The sequence below is a fragment of the Nipponia nippon genome, unplaced genomic scaffold (genome assembly GCF_047370975.1).
Source record: "Nipponia nippon isolate SJK-2023a ecotype South Korea unplaced genomic scaffold, ASM4737097v1 scaffold_10, whole genome shotgun sequence".
Classification (NCBI taxonomy): domain Eukaryota; kingdom Metazoa; phylum Chordata; class Aves; order Pelecaniformes; family Threskiornithidae; genus Nipponia; species Nipponia nippon.
The window spans coordinates 21,793,617-21,819,098 of record NW_028262291.1 but is presented as its reverse complement, the minus strand read 5'-3'; the positions used below and the strand labels follow the sequence as shown (position 1 = coordinate 21,819,098).

General features: G+C 40.2%; 1 protein-coding gene across 1 annotated transcript; it reads left to right on the top strand.

Moving 5' to 3' along the window:
- The first annotated feature begins 7,793 nt into the window (after nucleotides 1-7,793).
- On the top strand, nucleotides 7,794-19,757 carry ELF5 (E74 like ETS transcription factor 5). The gene is given in 7 exon segments (XM_009464031.2): nucleotides 7,794-7,917; nucleotides 13,005-13,238; nucleotides 15,821-15,871; nucleotides 17,708-17,776; nucleotides 18,834-18,894; nucleotides 18,896-19,021; nucleotides 19,634-19,757. Coding segments are annotated over 7 exon segments (789 nt in total).
- The last annotated feature ends 5,725 nt before the right edge of the window (nucleotides 19,758-25,482 follow it).

Sequence of the window (25,482 nt, the reverse complement as noted above, 5' to 3'; positions counted from 1 at the left end):
TCTAGTGTACTATCTGTTAGATTGTTACATAACCTTAATGCTGCCTGTCTTTGAAAAGGCTATTAGAACTTCCCCCTTTTGACAGATACTCAGAGTAGTTTTGTTTAAAGATGAAATAAAACATCAGGTCATTATGATCTCAGGTATGCTGAGGAGACCTCAGCATACCCTTCAAAAGGAAGGGCTTTTTCACTGATATATGGTAGTTCACTGGTACTTGATCTCTTTACTGACATTTTGACTTGTGCTTTGAAAGGAAAACACTGGCTCTTTGCTACAGGCAATTCAGAGCTCACTGTGCTGCAGTGCCTGGGAGATGTATTGACCAAGATGCACACAGTTTTATCATGCTACACAGAAGTATGTTCATCACATACTCCATTATGACAGGATGGTTTACTCTGTGTTTTTTGGTATCAGTCAGTTCAGAGTGAGTGCAGGAAAGAGAGTTAATCAAGTTTCTGTTGCTGTAGCTGAAAGAAAAAAATGGATTATTATTTACAGTATTACCACTACTGCACTTTCAGACCATATATCAAAGTCTCTTTGGAGTTACTCCAATGATTGAGAGACATAAAAAATAATAATGGGCCATATACTGAGGAAATATCAGATGAACCCATTTTAACAGACTCTGAACAAAGTTCATTTTAGCCAGTCAAAATCTGAGCTGCATTTGAATCAGAAACATCTCACTGTGGAAATCTTTAGTGTCCATTTGCACTCATCAGCAATACTTCTCCAATCAGTCTGCAAAGCAGTGTCTGATTGGCACTTTTATTAGAAACTGTGAAAGATGGGCTTATCCAATAATAACTTCTTCCTGCTACTCTCAAGAGCTCAGTCAATCTTATTTAAACCTGCAAGTCTTTGTTCATAAGCTAAGCACCAAGGCTCTGGCACTTCTGTGCAAGACAAAGTACACAACATGGACTGGTGCTGCCTTGTGAATTCACAAGTGCAGAAACATGTCTGCAACACTTCCTCAAAAGAGAAGTCTTTTTACACATCCTTGAGAACTGAGAATTTTCTTTAAATAACTTTATTGAGTGGGAGATGAAAGGAGAGGAAACTTTTTTTTTTTTTTGTGACTCATTTCTTAGGGCTATACCTATCACATTGTGTTTATACAACCTTTGAGATCCCTTCTGTACAGTACAGTAACTGTTACTCCTTATTTAAACAGTTATGGTTGTGTACAAGGTTGCCAAGGATTTCCTGTCTGGATGATCTCACAGTCTGTATGCTGCTTTATTAATGAAAAAGACACATTGCAGGAAATAAGACTGTTGCTTTGGACAAAGTGATAAGCTATTGCACAAACTCGTTTGTTTGGCCTCACACAGGGTGGACTGGGTTTCTGAAAAGATCTGCCTGCAACGGAGCTGCCACAGCATATATGCATTTTCCCCATTGGTAGAAAAAACCTCCATCATTCTGCCATTTTGAAACAAACGTGGACAGAGAAAGATAGAAGAAAGGTAAGCAGAGAAGGAAATAAAAAAAGAAACAAGGGGGGAGAGAGAGAGATAATTTGGTTAGTTAAAGGAGATTGAGGAGAGTGTAGGGGGGAGAAGGAAGGAATGAGTCATCTAGGGCTAAGGCTTTGCTACATGGGAGCCTACAGACGAAGCCTCAGTGGCATTTGTCAGACATCATCTTGTGTAACTGAAGGTAAGTAAGTCTCCTGGTACAACGTTCTGCTCTGAAATAGCTAGCAAGGACACCACATCTGCATGGCCCTCTACCACCCTCATTAGCAGCATGTCTTGGCATGGCCCATATTGTGCTGGGGAGATAAAATGTGGCACTTCCCCTGAGTCACTTGTATTCACGTCATGCAACAACATTACCTTACATCAGAATTGCTTCTCCCTACAGTCACGCTGTTCAGCACCACTCACATGAAACGCACATGAGATCAGCACAGTGAAGTTCATGTCACTCTGACACCACTGTAATGGAGCAAATAAATGCCTTCACTTGAAGCAGGAGCATAAAAGAAAAGCAGAAGACTAAACCAAAGGGATCCCGCAAGCTTCTGTCTCTGTTATTTGTCTCATTTTAATTGTTCCTGCCTCCCCCATCCCCCCATCCTCAATGACAATTCTGGTTGAGAAATTTTTGAAGACAGGAAAAATCTTAGTACAAAGCCCACCTAAAACATATTAAAGACAAGGTATTTTCAGTATTAGAAATAGTATGTCTCCTGTAGACGTGGTTCTCGAGGACATGGTTTAGTGGTGGACTTGGCAGTGCTAGGTTAACGGTTGGACTCGATGATCTTAAGGGTCTTTTCCAACCTTAAGGATTCTATGATTCTATGATTCTATATAAATTATGCCTAAATTTTTAACTCTTGCTGTTTATGCAGGCATCCTCAACACACTACTAATTAACATGGACCTCTGGGGCACAAAAATATTTTAATCTAGGCTGACCAAAGCTCTTCCTAATTTATATTAAAAAGAAGTATCATTTTATGTTAGATGTAGTAATTTAATTCTCCAATTCATTCTCTCCACTGCCAGTGTTTCTGATCTGTTGCTTCTAATAATGCCAAGCATGAACATTCAAATCACTTTACAGTCATTTCACACCTAAAGGCAGCTGCATCTGGGCTAGAACCCAGCAGGTTTTTGTGGATCTCAGAAGCACTGTGCTCAGCCAGCCAGAGATGTCACCTGACATCAGGTGAGCACTGTCCTTTCTCTGACATCTGCAGTGGTTTGCTGAATGACTTTAAGCCAGTCACTTTTCTGCATCCTGGTCTTTGCCAGCTGCAAATGGAGAGAATGCCACTTCCTGGGCTTTGAGAGCTCTGAACAAAATGTGATAGCTCTTCTTACATGAAAGAAAGAGTGAGAGTCTCTAGTTCAAGTGCTTAAATATATCAGGTTTGCTTAAGGTGATCCAAAACTCATGCTTACATAAATCAACACTTTTAGAGAAAGAGAAAAAAAACCAATACAGGATAAAGGTGAACTTTCTGCACTTAAGAATGATTCTCCCCCAATCCCTGGGCTATGTTATACTATATATTATGACTGTCATCAAAAGGGTGTGTATAAGAACTTGAAAAACCAAACAAACCTGTCTGTGAGGTGTTCCATCTATCACAGTGCTGCAGATGGCTTTATTTCCAAAGTGCTTGGCTGTGCTGCTGTTACAGCCTCCCGCTCCCCCTTGCTCCCAAGACCTACTTCTGGACTTAACTGCTGCATCAGGAGTAATCACCTACCTACAAGTAAGCCCCATTTCTTTATTGAAGTCATTGTTTTTAAAAGAGCTGTAGTCTGTCAAAGTGGTTTTGCTGTGGTGATTTTATCAGGCACCCAACTGATGTACTGCCTGCCATTCTCATTTGCACATCACCAGTTTTCTCAATGATAAACAATTGACTTTGGTTTAATGGATTAATAGCAGAGACAAGCATGAGCCTCAACAAATACTTTTTAATAAATTAACAATCTAGGCCTGTCTTACTAAATCAAAAGAGGTAGTTTGTATTGTGACAGCTAATTAATAGCTTCTTTGAACCCAGTACCAGCTGGAATAAAACCAAGAGCTGTAAAGCTCTCCTGTTGTTTAAAAAAACCCTGCCTGCCTCTTCCCCCTTCTATGTTCCCAAAGTGTATTTAAGCAGATATGCATATGTGTACATAAGCAGCACCAGCTAATAGTGAAATACTATTCGATGTGACACAAACCAATATCCTGTTTGCATAAAATATTTGAGAAGAGATTATCTTTGCTAATGATATTAATAATTAACATTATTTTCTGGAACATCCATAGTTCTATATAAGAGCAGCAGTATAAACTACATATGGGTAAAACAGGATTTTTCCTTCATAAATGGCTTTTGCTGCCTGTCACAGCATGTGGTTAAGCCAGTTGATAGGATTTGAAGCTGGTAGCTTTGCCCCACACCTGCGAGTCCAGGTCTTGTCTTCAGCAGGGCTGAGGCTGCCAATCCACTGCACAAAATCGGAGAAATAAATTTTCCTCACAATAAACTACAAAATCAAACATGTGCCTAGTTCTGCATTTTTGAAATCCAATGGCTTTGGCTTTGTTTCACACCCCTCTTTGCTTGTAACAGTTCATCCATCTTCCCAGATATCATTTCACCTTGAGAAAATCTACTTTCCACATTCAAAAAAATCATCATGAAAATTCACAAGCAAGGCACTAGATCTACTAATCTGTCATTACCACTTGGATAGCAATGATGCAAATACTAACGACTTCTTACTTTTCTAGCTAAATCTTACCCTGATGGAGGAAGGATTATAATCTTGTAAGGTAACATATTATTTTATCTAAGCTGCAAGTATTGCCAACTGATCTTTCTTTTTTTTTTCCTCACTAAAAGCACTAGCCTAAAAAAGTGAACAGAGAAAATTTTTGTACTGTAAAAAGGAAGGGAACTCACCTTCCTCTCACTTTTTTTTCATTTGCATTTCTAGTAAAAAATCAGTCTTAAACTTCTGAAACTGTCAGACTGAAATTATTTTCTGCTGACAACCAGTAGAAATAAACTGTGAAATTCTGTCCTTGATGAATTTGATGGGAAAATTCTCTCTGTCTTGAGTAGGACTGGGATTTCATTCCAGATGTTTATCTGTATGAATTCTTACATATGAGGAGGCAGGTACAGAGAGTGGGGGAGATACTTTGAGCAGGTTATCTTTGCAATGATTCTTAAAACATGTCTCTCCAAAGATCTGCGGTGATATTCTATTCTCTCCAAAGTGGCAATTGGCTTTCAGCAGTTTATTTCTGCCCACTGAGTTGGTACCAGGGTATGTTCACAGTGGGCTGCTCATTGCACTGGGACGATGACTGTTACAGGAATAGGAGTATGCTGGCTGCAGAGGGTGTGGATGGGAAGATCATTGTCACTACACATGCCCTGGAGGTCTCTACATTTTTCAGAGGTGCTGACTGGGATCACCTACTGCACAGATGTAGGCACATCTCTGGCAATGTCCTGTCATTATAGAAGTGGATTGTCAGTGACTCGTAGTTCTTCCTGTTTTTCTGTGACTTTCTGTCCAGCTCTTCTGCATGTCTCTGTCCTGCCACCACTTGGTGATTAATAAGCAGTGAAATCGTCCTGTTGAAAGAATTCCCATTGATGTCAAGAGGGCCAAAATTGTTTTTCCTTTGTGGTAAAAAATTATTTTCTTTTGCATAGATGGTAAGTATGAGCAGGTCTCCAACTCATTGTTTTTCAGAGTGTCGTGGTTTAACCCCAGCCAGCAACTAAGCACCACACAGCCGCTCACTCACTCCCCCACAATGGGATGGGGGAGAGAATTGGAAGAGTAAAAGTGAGAAAACTCATGGGTTGAGATAAAGACAGTAATAGGTAAAACAAAAACTGCGCATGCAAGCAAAGCAAAGCAAGGAATTCATTCACTACTTCCCATTGGCAGGCAGGTGTTCAGCCATCCCCAGGAAAGCAGGGCTCCATCACGAGTAACGGTTACTTAGGAAGACAAACACATGCCGAATGTCCCCCCCTTCCTTCTTTTTCCCCCAGCTTATATACTGAGCATGACGTCACATGGTATGGAATAGCCCTTTGGCCAGTCTGCGTCAGCTGTCCTGGCTGTGCTCCCTCCCAGCTTCTTGTGCAGCTGGCAGAGCATGGCAAGCTGAAAAATCCTTGACTAGTGTAAACTCTACTCAGCAAGAACTAAAACATCAGTGTGTTATCAACATTATTCTCATCCTAAATCCAAAACACAGCACTATACCAGCTACTAAGAAGAAAATTAACTGTATCCCAGCTGAAACCAGGACACAGATAAACTTGGGCCAATACACTTGCATCGTAGTAAAGAATGGTTGACCTCTTTCTACATGGCCCTGTGAACTTAAGAATTCTGTGTATAGCAAGCTGGTGTAATCTCATTAAAGTACAGGATTTAAGCATTAAAGCAACTGCAGAAAAAAATTAAATAAGCATATTTAGATTTGGGTTGCATTCTGCGGCAACCCAGAACTGATAAAAAAGCCACAGTTTTGACTTTCTAAATCATTTGCAGATAGATACGACATTGGGAAACTTTCTCTATGTGGGCCATTCAGTGAGAGGAATAAAAAAAATCAGATTGGGAGCATTGCAAACTTAAATTCTGGTAATCCTCTTATATCTGAGACAGGACCTGGTAGATTCATATGGCTCACTTTCTCTGACTTCTGTTAAAGTTCTATATTCACTGAATATACAACGTTCACCCAAGAGCACAATTACACATATATACATGTATGAGGTATTTTGCACTAAATGCTTTGGCAGAAATGCATAGAGAATAGACTTTTTGACCATACTGGCTAAAATTATTAATAGTTTATATTCTCATATGTTCCATTCATAATGGTATGATTAGGTGGAAATGTGATGTTCTTGAAATATCACCTTGTCCTATATATGAATTCCAGTATATCAAAGGACTTCAGGAGCCTCCCAAATGTTTCCATGTTCCATATCTCATTATTGCTTTATTTAGACTAAGATCGGAGTTTTCTTTCAATTCTGCAATCTATCCATGAAAACTTCTGAATCTTTCACATTTCTTCAGTATACACAGCTATTTGGACAATTTTTGACTTTGTAATAATTTTAGACTACACCTTGATCTTTAAGATCATATTACCCTACTAACCATCTCGTGCATCTTTCTGCTAGAAATTACCCAAGCTGGAATAAGTTATGAAAGGCAGAAGCAGCTTAGGTCTGAAGAAAAGAGCCAAAACTGGCTTGAGCAGTTTTGTGTGAAGTCTGAAAGGCATGAGCCACGGTCCATTTATGCATTCACAGCAGTTAGTCCATGGAACATTTCCAATTTCTCCTAAACAGGAAAGCAGATGTGAACTCGAACATAAACCGTGGGTTTAAATTCCACTTAATTCTTCAAGTCTCTTAAACCATCACCATTTCTATTAAATTTCATACGGGAAGTCTGGGGTCTTGGGCATCATGAGTCTTAGACACAAAGAACAGAGAAACCCATGCGTGTGTACATATGTGATAGATGTATAAGAGAAAGAGGTGGGCAAAAATTCTCTTCTTCTGTACCTACTTTAGTTCATATCATAGATCATCTTTTCCTCAGCCACTCATTTCTTTCACTGAAATATCACCAGTTCTCACCTATTTTATTCTTCAGTCATCTCACTTTTAGTGCAAGAGCCTTCTTCCCTGAAGTGTGTAACCAGTTTTCTGCATAAATTCTCAGTTTCTAACCTCTTTTGAAAACACATTTTGTTCTCAGACTTTGTTAATCTCCTCACACTCTGGACTGGCTGACATTTGTGGCCACGTGTTACGGACAAAGTGAGTATCCTTATGGCCAGAACGATTTTTTCTCATATGTTTGTATGGGGACTTGCTCAAAATTTTTTACCAATGATCTCATTAAACCATAATGTTAATCTCATCTACATGTTTCTAATTATTTTATGGTTTATCCCTCACTCTTATTTTTATATACATAAATTGCATTATCAATTTCTTAGGAATGTGTCATTACAATAATTTTTACTGTAACTCTACCTATGGTACATTCATCAGCTGCATTGTTCCTGAATTTCTCAGTTCTGTCCTTCACTGTGGTTTTCAGATCATCACTAGCTTCAGCTGAAATTTAGGTGATGGTGGGCAATGGTACCTCATAGATCTAGACATAAACAGCAAGGGAATAATGTCTGTAGCCTTGTAACTTTGGTCCTTAATATTATCTTTTCATCTTCAACTAATGTATTAATATCTTAAGGTAATGCTGGAGTCAGTAACTCAGAGCACATTTCTGTCAAACACAATGGTTTGTGATCCCCTGGTGTCTTGGACAGAGTTATTTGGGACAACCGAAGATGTCTATACAACCTGTGATCATCAGAAAGGTATGTAGATAGACTTCAGTTGAAAAAAATGTACACTGTAAAAAATGTGAGGGTGATTTGAATTTAATTCAGTCAAGACTAATCATGCAGCAAACAGGCTATGGATTCTGAACCTGCTGCTGAGCCTTTTATTATATGCATTCTATTTTCTAGTCTTACTGACCTTTTCAAGCATATCACCAGCCATGCACAGGAAAAGTAGTAACAACTAGTGGCTTTAGTTCTGTTATGCTTTGTGTTGAAATGATGCTTTCCCCTCATTTGAAAAGGTGATACATCTAATGCAAGCAGGAACTTCCAAAGGACAGCATGGTTCATTAAGAGGGGCAGGACAACTGTTAAGTCCCGATCTGATTGTCAGGCTCGGGGAAGGTTTGTAATGATCCCAAGGGCAAAATTAAGACACAAACGAGGTCATATGCCGCCAATCAGACGTTTTATTGGGTAAATATAAAAGAGTAAAGCGATAGGAAAGGCAGGAAATGTTAGGAGGAAATTAAGCAAGCATTCAGAGAGATAAGCAAAGGATAGTCACCACCATGGATCCAGCGGCGTCCCGTTGGTCCTGTCTTCAGTTTTTCGGTGGTGGATGGCCACATTCAGGTTTTGTTGTGCCGTCTTTTATCTGGTGTTGGAGAGAGAATTTGCCCTCTCCTTTCCGTTTAGTTACCCAGGGCAACATCACGTACCCAACACATGCACATCTAATATATTGCTGGTGGGGCAAGCGGCCTGACCGGATACCAGTTGGTGTCTTATTCTTGGTGGTACCTGATAAGCCAAAGAATGGCCTGCTGCTTCAGCAAGTTTGCACAAGTTTCCTTGCCAGATGGTGCTACCTGATAAGCCAAAGAATGGCCTGCTGCTTCAGCAAGTTTGCAAAAGTTTCCTTTCCAGATGGTGGTACTTGATAAGCCAAAGAGTGGTCTGCCCTCGGGTCTTGTCAGACCAAAGGGTGGTCTACTGTCCGGTCTTATCAGATAAACACACACAAGCAAGCTTTGAGACAATTGTTCTTAACACTTCAGTCTCTTACAACAACTATGGCCTCAGATTCTTGACTCCCTTTGTTTACCCCATCTGCTTGAAAACCAGCATTTGTCACTGAAAAACATTCCCACAATACAGATCTTCATCTATATAATGCAAAAGTAATTTAATTTGGGAGATTTACAGTTCCTCAAGTACTCTGGAACCTTGTAATGAATATCAGTGACCAGATAGATAAATGCACACTCAGCTGGCGAAAACTAGGATTCTGAAAGCCACCGGAGAACTGTATGGCTGTAGAAATGCATCTGTAATAATGCAAGAGTTCCCCACTGCCAAATTTGCCAACATTAAGCATGCAATCCTCTAACTCTGCATATGGAAACCCTACACTTTACCAGGCCATGCATCTCATGTGGACATCCCAACTCTGTTCGAAGGAATTAATTCCAAATGTCCTGGTGTCATGCCAGGTCCCTGTTCAGAAGCTTAAGTAAGCATTACTTGTTAATCTTCTGCCTTCTAAAGAGGTGGTTTAAATTCCTAACAGCCCTGATATTCTTCTCTGCACTCAGGCTGAATCATTCAACAGGTTCTGAAAAGAAAGGCAGCACAAGCCACTCATGTTAGTAAGCTAAACTTTTGGTGAGAACTGGGAAAAAATTACGATTTTATGCAACTTTTTTCTCTTCAGAAGCTATTTTTGTCCTTTTAAAGGAGAACACTGCTGGTCTTACAGAAAAGACCTTTCCTGTCAAGGCACAGTTTGAGTAATAAAGAACAGAACTTTCCACATGGCTTCTGAAGCCACTAGTCCATGACCAATGAGGACGTAGTGTTTTTTTATTCTATATTGCTAAGTTTGACATACAAGGTAGAATATAAATCTTCTTGCTTCAACTAAATGGTTGTATTTAAAGCCCTGCAGGAACTGAATTTTTATATTTAAAAAAATCATATTGTTTTAATATTAGTTTTAATTCCAATGTCGAATACAATTCTAAATTTCATTTGAAATCACAGAAAGTATTCTGTTTTAAAATTTAAACATGCATTTTTAAATACCTGATGTGAGTCAACTTGAAGTTAATTTTGGATCAGTCAGAATAATTCTTTTTCTTTTTCCTTGATTTTTATTATACATTTGTCTGTTGTTCAAGCTTCTTCCACTTTTTTAAATTTAAAAAAACCCAAACAAACAAACACAAAATCCACAACACTGAAATTGAAATAATCCCAAGGGAACTTCTGGTATAAGCAGATCAGCATTTGCCAAAGGCAAAGCAGCGCATCTGAGGCATTATGACATTTTCTAGCTTTACTGCAGTCTGTTACTTTTTAACAGTATATGATCTGTGACTCTATGGCTACGCAGCTCTGAATTCATCCAGGTGAACAGTGGTGCAGCATCTATACCGCAGCAATTCTGTTAAATTGAACTCCACTTGTAGTTAAGTGCAAAGCTCCCTCACCTCTTAAGACACACAGCTTTGTGCAACAATCAAGTCAGATTGCCTCTTGCTAAGCAAGCTGAGCTGAGGAAATATCTAGCCTTTTCTGACCAGGGTAGGAGCTATATTTCTTCCTCCACTTGTTTTTTAGTGCTCAGTTTTTGATGCTTTTAGGCTTTCCAGGAGTCCTTCATGGTTACAGTAATTTCTTTTCTAAATCAAATTTAAACCAACCTGTGAGTTTTATTATTTCTTCCACAGCAACCCAGAAGTACATTTAACATGTCTAGCACTCACAAATAAACTACTGCTGCAGTGCCACCAGTATTGCACAAACAGCCCTTGAACAGAAAAGTACTTTGCTCTGTAGCCAGAGAAGAATGTAGGTCAGCGTAATAACATTCAACCTACACTTTCTTCTGGTGACAGTAATAGGCTTAAGGACTGTGATCCCTATGTCTTTTGAAAACCTGTTTTGTACTTGCTAGAAACAAAGTAGAAGCTCAAGGTTAAACAAATGAAAAAGGGAAGGCAAGACTGCCTAGAAAGAAACAGATGAAGACCACTGATTTACAGGCTATTGCTGGGCTCCGCTCCTGTGCTAGAGAGAGCACTAGTATTTTTATGTATGAGCTAGAAGTAAGTTTCTACAATATTTTCTCAAAAAATGTGAAGTTATTCCAGCAAAGCCAATCATAGGCAGGATACTGGCTTAGGTGCAGCCATCCCCATGTTCCTATGAGAAGAACTATAGGGTTAGTTTGCCTTTACAGTTCCCATAGTAGTCATTTTAATGTTTTTATTTTCTGGCAATCAGAATATATCAGGATTTATATTTGGGGGGCATCCTTTTTTTAATACAAATTGGAGGAAGTTAAAATCTATGACATGAAAAATATTATGTCTTTTTCATTTCTTGTCTTTGTTTTCCAGCATTAGGTGAAAAAGGGAAAATAATACAGAAAATACACAGAAATTCCAGCTCCAAAAATTAAAACATTATGCTTAAATGAAACATAACTTTTCCAACTGACAAAAAGGTGGGCCAAATTATACAGGAATGATTTGTCTGCCCTGTATTAAAACTGGGCTACATATAAACAGACCATCCAGTTTTGTTATGGCTGATAGCAATATTTCCCCCTGTTGTAAGCACACATACTAAATTAGCTTGCCTGCATATGCCATGCAGAAATCACTGCATCTCAGGAAAATCTGGACAGCTGTCTTTTATTTGGCCTGTGCTCCTGAACTTACTTGAGACTTACTCTCTTCCTTCACTTTGCTTGTCACCACTGATAAAACCACATCCCCTGCAAGGCAGGAGACTCATTTCAGCTGAGGCACCTTAGCTAGGGGATATGAATCAAGTCTATTGATTGAAACATCCTGTGCAGACTGGGAAGATTATGTCAACAAATGGCATTTCCTGAGGGCTGGACACTGCCCAGCAAAAAAGAGTTTAAATACCCAGGCTCAAGGAGAAGTACAGTAAGGTACTCAATGCAGCTGAACAGGCAGTGGAAATCACCTTAAAATGGTGGAAAGGGCAAGGTCTGAATTCTGTGCTTTCTTCTCCACCTTCAGCTGCCCACAATTCTTCTAATCACCCAAAAAAAGTAGCTGCATATGCACAGACATCCAATAGAAGACTGCAAGATTAGGCCTTCGCATGTGTGTAGCAGTCTAGCTCACAGAAAGAAAAAGCAGAGCTTTTTAAAGAGTATGCCCATCGCTATAAGCCCAACCAGCCTCGATAATAGGAGCCTGTGTTTTGATTCTAGAGAAAAATTGTTCGAGTCAAATATTATGCTTGTTAGCTGAAACATACAGGTTTATCATACCAGGCCTAGATTTTGCATCAATAATAGTTAAAATATATTTTTCTAGAAAAAAAATAAATTTTTATTGCAAATATATACATATTTCTACACATTTTTCATGGTAAATGTATTGCTGAGGAGAGAAGCCTGTTAAAAAATTGGCGATTTAATTGGCAAAGGTTATAATTGCCTGGCAGGATTACTTAGAAGCTCTTTCATGCTTCCTTTGATCTGTCAGAAATGTTTCTCCAGTGATAAGTGGGTGAAGAGTAGTATATTTTTCACTTTCTAACCTAAAACAAAAATATTCCCTACGATGACATTAACAACATTATTTTAGATGAAAGGAGTGAAAGAACTTGCTGGAATTATAAGAAAAATAATAATAAATTAATAGTATTTACCCATCTGCCACAGAGTGTAGCTAGGTGTCTTTGAATGAGAGTACTTTCACATCTAAGACCTGAGGTTATTTTGGTGTAGGAATGCGTCACTCCTTTTTATTGCAGAGTGTTAAATTCTCACAAGTTCTATATTCTGATCTTTTTTAATTTTTCTGAATTACCATTTTAAGAGGCACATTTTCTTTTTTTTTACATGTAAGAACTTTCTCCTGAAATGTCTCACAGAATTAATATGAATATTTGAAATACAAAAGGCTGTGACAACAGGGGACAGAAAAATGCAAAAACCAGGGCTTAATATGTTCTAGAGGAATAAGGAAGGAAGAGGGATTATTTTTGATTGAAACATGCTTATTAAAATGAAATTCACCATGAGTTTTGCATTGCAATATTCCTCTTTCTTGTCAAATATGTTGCAGATTCTTATTCTTTCTGGACATCTATCCACCCAGAATGCTGGTATAAGCACAACGTCTGTGAATAGTTGCAGTTTTGCTGTGACCAGTACAAACTAGATGTCAACTGCATTTCCTTTTCCCACTTTAATATCAATGGCTTACAGTTGTGCAACATGACCCAGGAAGAGTTCCTAGATGCTGCAAACATTTGTGGCGAATACTTGTATTTCATCTTACAGGATATCAGGATGCACGGTTAGTGTTCCAGAAATCAAACACAAAACAAAAAGCATTGCATTTTTGTGTGAATTTCACGCTAACAAAAATGTAGGATCCACAGCCTTGAGCAATGAAGAAAGGAATAATACAGAGGCTGCTTAGGTACTGCGTTGAGGAGCAAGCAGAGGACAAGCTCAGTGCGACTTTGGGCCTCACAATCACACACAGATCAGGCTTGTCTCTGTGAGCCAGTCAAATCTCCAAGCAGACCCCAGCACTGCTCTCTCCTTGGCCTTTCTACTGAAACTGGTCAACCTGCATAATCTGAGGGAGGTTTACATCCTGACTGGATATAGAAAGACATAATACATTGTTATTCCTATAACTCAAAGTAGTGAAGGTTGCTCTGCTTAAAAAGTAAGCAAGAAGTTTTGTTTGATGGGGTTATTATCAGTGCAGTATGCATTGATAATCCACCTCATTAGTAATAGGGTTAATGATGCTTTTGAATGGAATCAATTTTAATTTATTATTTTCAACCTTGTCTTGGAAGATTTATTACTGCTTAAATGAATTTAGGTTCAAAAATTAAGTTATTGACAGTTTTGTCTAAGTGAAATAGAAGTGAAATCTCTGCTGCAGATACCTTTTCTCTATATTCACTACTTCCCAAAGATTAATTAGTGTGTACGCCAAGCTAGGGTAATTCTATCAGGGTCCATTGTGATGATATGAACAAAAGAGTTTCCACTAAGCAGGGAAATTCAGAAGGTAATTTCGTTTTTTACAAGGAGTCACATGGAAAAGATCAGGGGTAATGGGTACAAGTTATTCCTGGGGACATTCCGATTGGACACAAGAGGAAAATTTTTCACAATGAGAGCAATCAGCCATTGGAATAATCTCCCCAGGGAAGTCGTGGATTCCCCAACATGGGACGCTTTTAAAATTCATCTGGACAGGGTACTGGGCTATCTTATCTAGACTGTGTTTTTGCCAAGAACGGTTGGAGTAGATGATCCTTGAGGTCACTTCCAACCTGGTATTCTATGATTCTATGATTCTATGCCCTAACGATATGAAACTGAGGCGCATTTTAGCTGCTTGGAGCCCTCAATGGCTCAAGCCTTCTCTGGCTTAGGGAAGTATTTGACTAACCTGGAGCCATAGAGCTGCTGGAAAACAAAGAAAGGCTTAGGCATGCAGGTCCTTGAAGGGCCCGTGGGAGGTTACACTGCCAGCAGCTCCCAATGGCGAGCAGCTGCTGGGTCGCAACGTGCTGGAGCTTAGCCATCCTTCACTGGTCCCCTACCCACCTCTCAGCTGCTCAACGGGGAAAGCAGCTGGCAAGGCACAGAGGACCAGAAAGAGAGAAGGCAGCAGCAGAAGGTGACCTGGGTACATGGCGAACATGGAGGCGCGGCAGGCTGAAGCTGAAAGGAACAGAAGCATTGAGAGACTGGGAAGACCAGAGTCAAGGCAGTGCATAAGAAAATATGTGGATAAGCCTTATCAAAATGAAGTAGGGTTGTGACTGAGTGACTGAGTGACTGAGAGTGTTGTTAATAGGATGGGTAAGACTGGGAGAGGTGAACAAGACTAGAGGCTGCCAGAAGAGCAAAACAACCCTGTGTTTTAGATTGGCACTGCTCTCCTACGGGACTGACAGCCACTGAACCCAGTGTTCATGTATCATGTCAGACAGGCTATTCAGAAGGAGATGATTAAATGCAGGAGATAAGGATGTTATTAAGGGAATTAAAGAACACAGAGCTGGGAAGAAAAGCTCATTAAGAAAATTAACTTTTTGTAGTCAGTGCAGACATTGAACACTTGGCAGTAAATGAAATACAACAGATCATGCATATCCACCTTTATGAATTGTGTAGGGCCTGTGAGGAAAAGCAGTATGTGGTCCAGTAATGCAAGACCTTGCCACAACATACTTAAACAATGGACAAAACTATGGCTGCGCAAGCAGGTTTAATTCTAGCTTTTCCAGTTTTGCATGCCAGACTCACAACATGAATTGAGTTTCTTGAATGCAGATTTCTATGTTCAATGCATTTATTTATCTGTTGTGAATGTAATGACTCCTTTACAAAGGTGATACAGTCCTACTAATGCAGACAAGTTCCGGCCCTCTGAAGATCTGATTTCCAGCTGTAGAGATGATTTTTACTTAGGGGAAGGAGGGAAGACTGCAGGAGTAGTCTTAAAGGAACAAGGAGCTGAATGAGAAAGGACTAATCTAAGTGTAAAGAAGGGGAGAGAAAATGTGATGTAGATGACAGCAAAAAACAAATGTAAAGAGACCAGAGGGAAAGGATAATTAATACACATGGATCATGTGAATAGAGACATACAGACATGATGCAAAGGGTAAGAAAAAACCCCCACAGACGTAGTCAGAGTAGTGAGAGGGACAAATCATTTTAGCAGCAGATAAGTTGAAAAATTATTTCATGGTTTTATAGTCTGCATTTTCTACAACTTCTACTCTGAGGTATAGTCACAAGCAATGATGCAAAAGGCCAGGACTTGGCTTTAAATTTCAGCTCAGAAGTTATTCTCGTGAAGAAAAGAACTGAACACTGGGTTATGTTTTTCCCTTCTAGGCATTTCCTTTTTTACTGATGCAGAAGAAACAAAGCCATCCCTTAAATGCAGTAAGTAAACTTGTTTGTACCTAATAAGCTACATTCAATGGGAAACACTGTATTCAAACCTTAGCAATATTTAGCAGTTCAAGAAATTTCTAAAAATGAAAAAAATCCAGGCCATTTACTTCTTCTGTAATGCTTTTCCTGAAATACCTGCAGTATGCAGACAAGTAAAGATTAGAAGATATCCCAACACTTTTGAATTGGTATTTTGAAGGGAAGCAGAATCCCAGGAGCCTGTGTACATTCACTGAGGCTGCAAGCCAGGCACTGAGCAACCAAAGCTGTTCTTTTGTGCATAGTTTCCAAAAGGGCAGAAGCATGGCTTCATTTCCATGAGAACACTTTGAATTTTTGCAGGAGGTGGTGCAGCTGGTGGACTAACATACTGTCAGAAATACAGATCCTGTTGATCCTAAGCACAGCTGAACTTGCTGGTTATCTGCTGAGGAGGTAAATGGGAAAGCTAGCAAAGTATCAGATCTCTGACTATGCCTAAGCACAATCAGTAATCACAATCAGCACAATCTGTAATCATTGAGTACTGGCCACAACGAGCTCTCTCAATCAGCTCTGGGGTATTAGTGCTTCTGGCTGGATTTACCCGTGTTCCACATCAGGATTTAGGCAATGTGAGATACTTGCTTGGTCAACCCCTTCAACTAATAAAAGCATACTCAACAAACTCATTGACATGAAAGACTCCAGTGAAAAGAAGCAGTCAGAAAAAAATATGTTCCAGAATACTGTCTTACCAATTCTAGCTGATGCTCTTCTGGGCCAGCAGCAGAGTCCGAATATGCTATGAAACCTTCAGAGCTGAAACCATAAGCCCTTCAGATAGCCCTGTATGTACATAGATATCTTGCTTCCATCTTTTTATGAATATTATGGTTTCACATGCAGCAAAATAAACTCTTGGAATTCAGCTCTTAGAAACATAAACACAATGGGATATAAGAATATAAAGCTGTGGCCCATCTTCACAAAAGTTCCCCTATTTTTGTTATTTTCAGCCCCCTACTTTTTATTCAGTGAAATGGATTTGTGGATCTTCACTTTGTAAGCACTCTCACTGATCACCCTTCTCACTAGGTGTGTAGCAAGCAGATATAATTTTTTGTAGCCACTAGAGTTGTGAAACACTGGAACAGGTTGCCCAGAGAGGTGCTAGATGCCCCAGCCCTGGAAACTTTCAGGGTCAGGTTGGATGGGGCTCTGAGCAACCTGATCTAGTTGAAGATGTCCCTGCTCATTGCAGGGAGTGGGGTGGACTAGATGACTTTTAAAGGTCCCTTCCAACCCAAACCATTCTATGATTCTGTGATTGCATACACGTGTTGTTAGCAGACTTTGATAATCCTTCTAGTTGCATTCATTCATTATCTTCTTCTAATTGCTTTCTGCACCACTACAATATTGAAACAGACACTGTTGAAGTGTTGGTCACTTGTGCAAGCATGTTGTCTGCTGAGGCAGTTTTGACTTTTTAGAAGCACTTCACAGCACTAAACCAAGAAATAGTCAGGCTGCACATCACAGAGAGGTCCATTTCATCCATGCACATCATGTGCCAAATTCCACATCTGCAGAATCCAAGAACAGACCATTGACAAGAAATTCATGTTCTGTTGTGCTGCAATCCATACAGTAGCATGTTAATTATTCACTTGGGTTTACCTTTGTGCTAGAGCTTTATTAAAAAGATAAATTTAGTAGCTTACAGTCCCACTTTGATTTAATGCTGCATGGCATTTGAATAGGTGACCTTTTTGACCAAGTTGCCACCAGACTCAAGACTTCCCTCTTCACTTCTCACGTTATTCTGCAGTTCAGCCCCAGCCTGTGATAAGGCATGCGTGAGGGCAGGTAGCATCAACAGCCAAGAATGTCACAATCATGGTAGAACAAGTAAGTACATATCAGAAAGTCAAAACTGGAGTTAAGATTACACAGGCTATGTTGTTCTAATTCTCCAGCTCCATGTGATTATCAAAAGAAACTTGACACCACAAACAAATAAAATTTCACTGAGGTTTGGCTTTTAAGTACTGCAGGCTCTCACGATTTTATCATTAGATTTAAGGTACTTGGTATTTTCCTTAAAGCCACATTTCCTTTTCTGTTTACTTTTTTGAAGTGCTTCTAGCTATCTTAGTGGCAGAGTTACTGGAAAAACATAAGCTGAAAATAGCATAAAGGCTCTAAATGCAGAAAAGCAAATAAGAAACCTCAGATATTTTTATAATGGCCATTATTCTTTTGTTGCTCTCAGGATTTTGGGGGGCTCTGACTCATGATTTTTAAATGCTTGCGGTCAGTGTTGGGATTAAACATTCATTTAACCCCCAACACCTTGATTAACTGGTAACTAATTTGAAGTTAAGGCAATAGCTTCATATAACAGCTCTACCGGCTTTTTTAATAGAGTCCCATTATTTATAGCACATCTGATGCTCAAACTTACTTTTGAACTGAGTTGAAATAACAGAGAAGTGTCTAGCAATGCTAGGAAGTAGGATTTGCAACTCCTTATACTATTGTCTCATTTTCAGTCAAGCCAATGTTTGTTACAATCTTTCACTTAAAATACTTTAAATGAACTTGAAAATTGTTTTTAAGACAAGTAAAATACTGTGTTGAAGTAATTGATAATCAGTGGAGCAGAAGCTATGAATGGCATAAACTTTGCAAAACAGTAAAATTCACTAGTTTCTGGACTAAAAAACAGATTCTAGCATCATATATGTTTGCATGATCCTGATTTATTTTTTTCTGGAGCAAGTAATTTGAAGCCAGTTACAGAAAGGCAATGCAGTAAAATTTTGAAAGTTAAATTGAAATAAGTGCAATTGGTTTGTGAGGTTGACAACCCGATAACAAAATGTACTCTAATTATAATTCTGCCTTAGTACTTTGGCATGAGTAAGAAAACATCTACTAAATAGCTGTCTTGTTCCTGTTCAAGACCTCCAGAACTCTCATTTGTGGGAATTTGTAAGAGATCTGCTCCTTTCTCCTGAAGAAAATCCTGGAATGGGAAGACAGGGGACAAGGCATTTTTCAGGTTGTTAAATCGGAAGCTCTGGCAAAGATGTTGGGGCAAAGGGAGAAAAATGACAGAATGACATGTGAAAAATTGAGCAGAGCTCTCCGGTGAGTTAAGAGGCAGCAGGCCCCCTCATTTCAGTTGAATTCTACTTCAACATCCATTTTTCATAACTATCCTGAAAACTCAGGGGTGGGTGGTGGGGTGTCTGATTACTTTCTTCATGTTTTTTCTATAGGTCATGAGATAAGACCCCTTCCCGTTTGTTTCTAAACAATATCATATGGCTAAAAGTAAAGCAGCACAGAGTTGTAATGCTACTGATGACAAAAAAGCTATCACACTTTACCTGATTTGAGAATTTTAGACTATGTTTGCCAAATGATGCCCAGAAAATGACCCTTTTTCCTGCAGCAGTAACATTGGTGGTTTCTTCTGAACTGCAGTCATCATGGAAAAAACACAACTTACCAAAGACCACATTTCTTTGTAATTCTTGTGTCTTTCAAACAGTGGAAGGCATACTTCATGGCACATGGGAGAGTTTAAAGCTCTTTAAAAACAAAAGAGCAATTTAACAGAAAGAACAGAGCTCTCTGACTGTAAAGAAAAAATGACTCACGTGCTGTTCTCCTGCCATGAAGTCCATGTAAAGAACTCCTCTAATGTGACTTCTACTACCACCTTCTCCAGTGTTTTCTTTTCTTTCCCTTCTGCAGTTACTATTATAAAACTGGCATTTTGGAAAAAGTGGACAGAATGTTGGTGTACAAGTTTGGAAAGAATGCCCACGGATGGCAGGAGAACAAGATATGTACTGCCCATGCTTCCTCCTCAGCATGAAACATGCCACAGCTTGAATGCTCCAGTCTCTATTGCAGAATAGAGACTTGAGGGAGAGTTTTTCCACTCGCCCTCTCCCCTCTGCCAGTCTGGATGAATTCATTGTAGTCTGCTTCAAGAGAGAGACTAGATCAATAAAAATAGCACTTGAATTTTGGAGTTGTCTTCCCCTTTGTGCTTTCTTCCAAGCACTATCTCCTAGTACAGCTTTAGGAATATCCTTAGTGCTGCTCAAGAGATAAGGATTAATTTTGATATTTAAAACCTCCCTGTCTGTCTCAGCCAGTATGTCCACTGAGAATCATTGAATTCCTCCTCGTTTCACTGCCATTTAACACAGATTGTTTAGGGACATTTCCCAGTTAGGTTCCTATACTTCAGAAGAACACAGAAAAAATTATTTCATTTCATAAGTAAACCACTTTTCTGATCCATTCTACCCTAAACCACTGCATTTCTCAGATATGCTAGAAATCAGTATGTTGTCCAAAATGAACCATTCAGTCCTCGCTATTTGTCTGGATTTAATATGTCCATTCAACCTAGTTAACAAAGAAATAAAACTCTATTCTGAATTATTTATCAAGCAGCTACCTCCTTTGGCTACTAACTCCATCTATGCAAATACATTAATCCATACACACTTGGTGTATTTGGTTTTTTGAACCTAAAAAGAGTTCACTACTATTTATCACTGTTCCTTTTGTTATACCGGTGAGTTGCAATTGATCACACAATATTAATTCTGTTATTTGGCAGAATAAATATTATTTTTATTGTAAGGATTTTTGAGGGGAAAATATTGACTTCTGTGAAAGCCAAGTTCACTTTCTACAAATTCTCATGCATGGAAGTGTGAATTTTCCTTCTATTAACCTTCATGCAGGTGAATTCAAATAACTTTTGCATTTGGAAGAAGCAGTTCTGGAAAGAGTACAAGCATTCACTGAAGTAAATTAATTCTGAAATGCAAACGAGCACTTGTGGAGAAGTTTCTGTAGAGCTTTTGCCCACGTCTTTACAAATATAGGTTTAATTCTTCAAAGCAGCCTATGACATATAGTTGTACATATACCAATAAAAATTAGTGAGCAGTAAGTGCCTTTAGCTGTTCCATGCATCAACTTTACAATACATAAATTGTTTAGAATGAAAGGTGGTATATGAAAATTCAGTTGCAGTTTGTAAAAGCATCATACGTGTTCAGTAGTTTTACCGACGTTAGTTTTTCCACATAATGAATTTAAGCAACAACTGTATATCCATCAACAATTTTAGGTGTACCACAAGTGGCATTCAGGGAGTTTTGATGGGCTCTGGTCTTGCTTGCCAATGGATGGCTCTGCAGCATGTTATTCCACGTAACCTCAGTTCACTGTTCAGTTCCTTTATTCCTTAGCCCTAGAAGTCTTGTTCTTCAGCACAGAAAATTATGGTAGTGTCTGCAATAGCAATTGTGTCTTACAGAAAGCATTTGGTTTAAGAACTGGGATTATCAAATTAAGTGCCGCTGCTGCAATATCATTTTAGGCTGGTACCATACTACACAGGGTTAGTGGGCAATAGCTGAGATACAGGATGGCTGTTACTGACTTTACAATGTAGATCATGTCCTGCATTCATCTTTACCTACCAAATGTTGCAAAATTCAGATTAGAGATGACTATCACTGAGGTTTCTCCCCAAAATTATGCATATCTGTTTGGATATTCTCCTCTTACTCCTGTTTTTAACCATTTGTTTTCTTTTTCTGCATAACAGCAATACACGTTCTTCCTGAGAGATAAATCCCTTGAGGATATGAATAGAGTATAAAGGGCATACTGTGAAAAATGCACTAATTTTATTGCAGCTGGCTATTTCCTAATATGAGACAATTACTTTGCTAAAAGAAAAATCATCAGCCACAGCCAAAACAAGGGCTAAAACTAAACCCCACATAAAAATGTTTCTCAGTCTATGGCAAGATATGGGACTGAGGGATGAGCACTTTCAAATTATATTTCACTACCTAAAATGCACAGATGTGGTAAAAATATATTCTGTTCAGGCTGCTAAATAAAGTCAAGCTTTCAAAATCTTGAAAATTTGCAGGAATTACCTTGTGTGTCCTAGTCTGATGCTGCTCAGCCATCATCATGGACAAACCCCACCCAGGTGGCCCTGCTTTTGATCTATCCTTTGCCAAGTCAAAGAGACATTCACCAACCACAAGGCCCTACAGCAGTTATGCAGATTTACTGTCAATGTGTTTTTTAAATGTGAATGACTGTAAAATACCTACTTCTGTATTTATATAATTTCCCTCTAACTACAATTTCCTAACAAAAAGTGAATGAAATATTTAATACACAAGACATGCCTTTTTTACATTCATGTTTTCCTAACCCATAGCAGAGATGCTCCAGACACCTCTGCACTTTTATAAACAGGTATCTATAACCCAAAGATAGGAATGTTTCAACAGCCCATCTTTTGGTGTTTTTCTTTTGCACATAATGGCTTGATTTAAAGAGAAAAGCTGCACTAATGGATAACATTATTCACAAGCTGTGAGGTCTCTGAAGCAGCCTCCTTATGTAGCACACTGGGGTTAGTGGGTACCTTAGCAGTGCTGTAAGAAGATGTACAAGGAGCAGGATGTAGAAGTGCACCAATGCCTACATTGCTGCTAGGGCACCACAGGGCCAAAGGTTCCAGTGGCTGCCCAGGGCCTGGCAGCCATGGCCTGTCCCACTGCACTGACAGTGCAGCAGGCAGGCAGCACCAGTCCCAGGCACCAGGTACCTCCCCAGGGATGGGGGCCTGTAGGTGGGGGTGAAGACCAGGCCCTGCGAGGGGAACTGGGGTCAAACACAGTCCCACGGCCAGGCAGGGCCGTGGGCACAGGGAAACACCAAGGCCAGGCTAGGCCATCACTAAGGGCCCTGGGCCATGGGCAGGGTGAGGGGAGGCTGTAGGCAGGGACAATCATGCCTGATGGTGTCCTCAGGCCCCCAGCTCTAAACAACTGTTTCTTCAAAAACATTATAACTAGCAATTGCTTCATGCCAAGAACAAAGTACAGAAGAGAGCCCTGTGACAGATAACGCCATGCAGAACAGTTTTCACCAGGACAAAAATCTCTTCCCCCATCTTAATCTCCCTGCGTGGGCCAGCTAGGCAGCAGTAGTTCAGGGCTAGTGAAGACCAGGTGCCCCCTGGTCACAGCTGCCACTGCACAGAAACCCCTGCCTCAGTGCTCCTTGCCTAAATGCCTTCAGCCACTGAACACACTCAGCACAAAGCTATTCCACATTACTACGCTGGGCACACAGAATTAACAGTTTAGGAGGGAGTGCTCTATTTCATTACAGTTTAGGTAGAACATGATAAAAATCTGAAGGAGTCTTAAAAAGGCTCAACTAGTGTATTGTTAATAGTGTTACAACTCTAATGGAGCTAAGATAATTTATTCCAACCAGGTCTGCACATGATTTCAGCCAGGAACAATGGTTACTCAGCTGTTTCCCCCATTCTCATGAATGTCATGTACAAACACCAAAGCAACTTAATACAGTCCTCCCACAGCAAATTTTGCTTTGATTTCTAAGACTGAAGTCCCACAGATAAATGTACAACTTAATTTCTCATATAGTGCCTCCCTGTACGACTGAAGCATCTACACACAGCAAAAGATGTTAAATGTTTCTAAATGTGGAAGCTATTTACATACAAATATTGAAAGTACAAATTCAAGTGACAGTTCTTTAAACCCAGAAACAGATTGCAAAAACTATTTTATTTGGAATCAAGCTTAGCATCATTACTGTCGCACTGAACTGAGAAACACCACACCTTTTAAATCTTGATGCCTGCAATCCTCAGATGATGAAAAGCACCGAGATCTGTAAGTGAGGCACAAGCAGCACAGAAGATTGTGTTAGGAGAGTAGGCAAGCACAGAGCCCCAGTGTTTGGGGAGCTGTGAAAGGGCTGTCAAGGTGAGGACCAGCAACAGGTATCAGTCTCGGCAACCTCAGTGTGGGAGAAATTGCTGGACATTTTCTATTTCAGAGCAAGGATGTGCTGAGTATGAGAGAGTTGGCACCATTAGGAGGCAGGGCAAGTGCAGAGCTGCACTGTTTACAGGGCTGTGAAAGGGCTGCCAAGGGAAGGTGAGGACCAGCAACAGCTTTCACTCCTGACACCTTTGCTGTGGGAGAAATTGCTGGACGTTTTAACTTCAGGAGCCATGATCAGGCAAGAGTGAGAGAAAGTGTTGGGGCCTCTAAAAGACAGGGCAAGCACAGAGCCCCAGTGTCTGTGGTCCTGTGAAAGAGCTGTCAAGGGAAGGTGAGGACCAGAATCAGCTTTCAGTCCTGGAATCTTTGGTGTGGGAGAAATCATGGACATTTTCACTTTCCGAGCCGGGATCTGGCGTGAGTGAGAGAGACTGTTTTGGGACTATTAGGAAACAGGGCAAGCACAGAGCCACAGAGTTTGTGGGGTTGTGAAAGAGCTGCCAAGGGAAGCTGAGGACCAGCAACAGCTTGCAATCGTGGCACCATCGCTGGATGTTTTGAATTTCAGAGCAGGGATCTGGCGGGAATGAGAGAGCGAGCTTTGGGACCATTAGGAGTCAAGGCAAGCGCAGAGATGCAATGTCTATCACGCTGTGAAAGGGCTGCCAAGGGAAGATGGGGACCAGCAACAGCTTTCAGTCTTGGCACCATTGCTGTGGCAGAAATCGCTGGACGTTTTGAATTTCAGAGCCGGGATTGGACGACAGAGTGTGTGTTGAGAACTTTAAAAGGCAGGGCAAGCGCAGAGCCACAGTGTTTGTGGGGCAGGAAAAGGGCTGCCAAGAGAAGGTGAGGACCAGAAAGGACTTCCAGTCCTGGCATCTTCGGTGTGGGTGAAATCGCTGTATGTTTTGAATTTCTGACAAGAGTGAGAGAGAAAGTGTTGGGACTTTTAGATGGCAAGTCAATCGCAGACCCCAGTGTCTGTGGGGCTGTGGAAGAGCTGCCAAGGGATGGCAAGGACCAGAAACAGCTATTTGTCCTGGTGGTTTTGGTGTGGGAGAAATCACTGCACGTATTTCAATTTTAGAGCCAGGACCTGGCGGGAGTGAGTGTTGGTGCCATAAGGAGTCAGTGAAAGCGCGGAGTCCCAGTGTTTGTGGGGCTCTGAAAGGGATGTCAAGAGAAGATGAGAACCAGAAACACCTTTAAGTCCTCATACCTTTTGTGTAGGAGAAATCGCTGGACGTTTTGAATTTTGGAGACAGGATGTGGAGAGAGTGAGAGAGACTGTTGGTATCGTAAAGAGGCAGGGAAAGCGCAGAGCCCCACAGTTTCTGGGGCTGTGAAAGGGAAGCCAAGGGAAGGTGAGGACTGGCAACAACTTTCATTCCTGGCACCTTTCGTATGGGAGAAACTGTAGATGATTTCACTTACGGAGCTGGAACTGTTGTGAGTGAGAATGTTGGTACCATAAAGAGGCAGGGAAAACATGGAGTCCAAGTGTTTGTTGGGCTGTGAAAGGGCTGCCAAGGGAAGGTGAGGACCAGCCACAGCTTTCATTCCTGGCACCTTTACTGTGGAAGAACTCACTAGATGTTTTAAACTTCAAACCTGTGATAATGGTGAGAATATTGGTACCATGAGGAGGGTTGGCAAATATCCAGCGATTTCTCCCACACCAAAGATGCCAGCACTGAAAGATGTCCCTGGTCCTAGAGG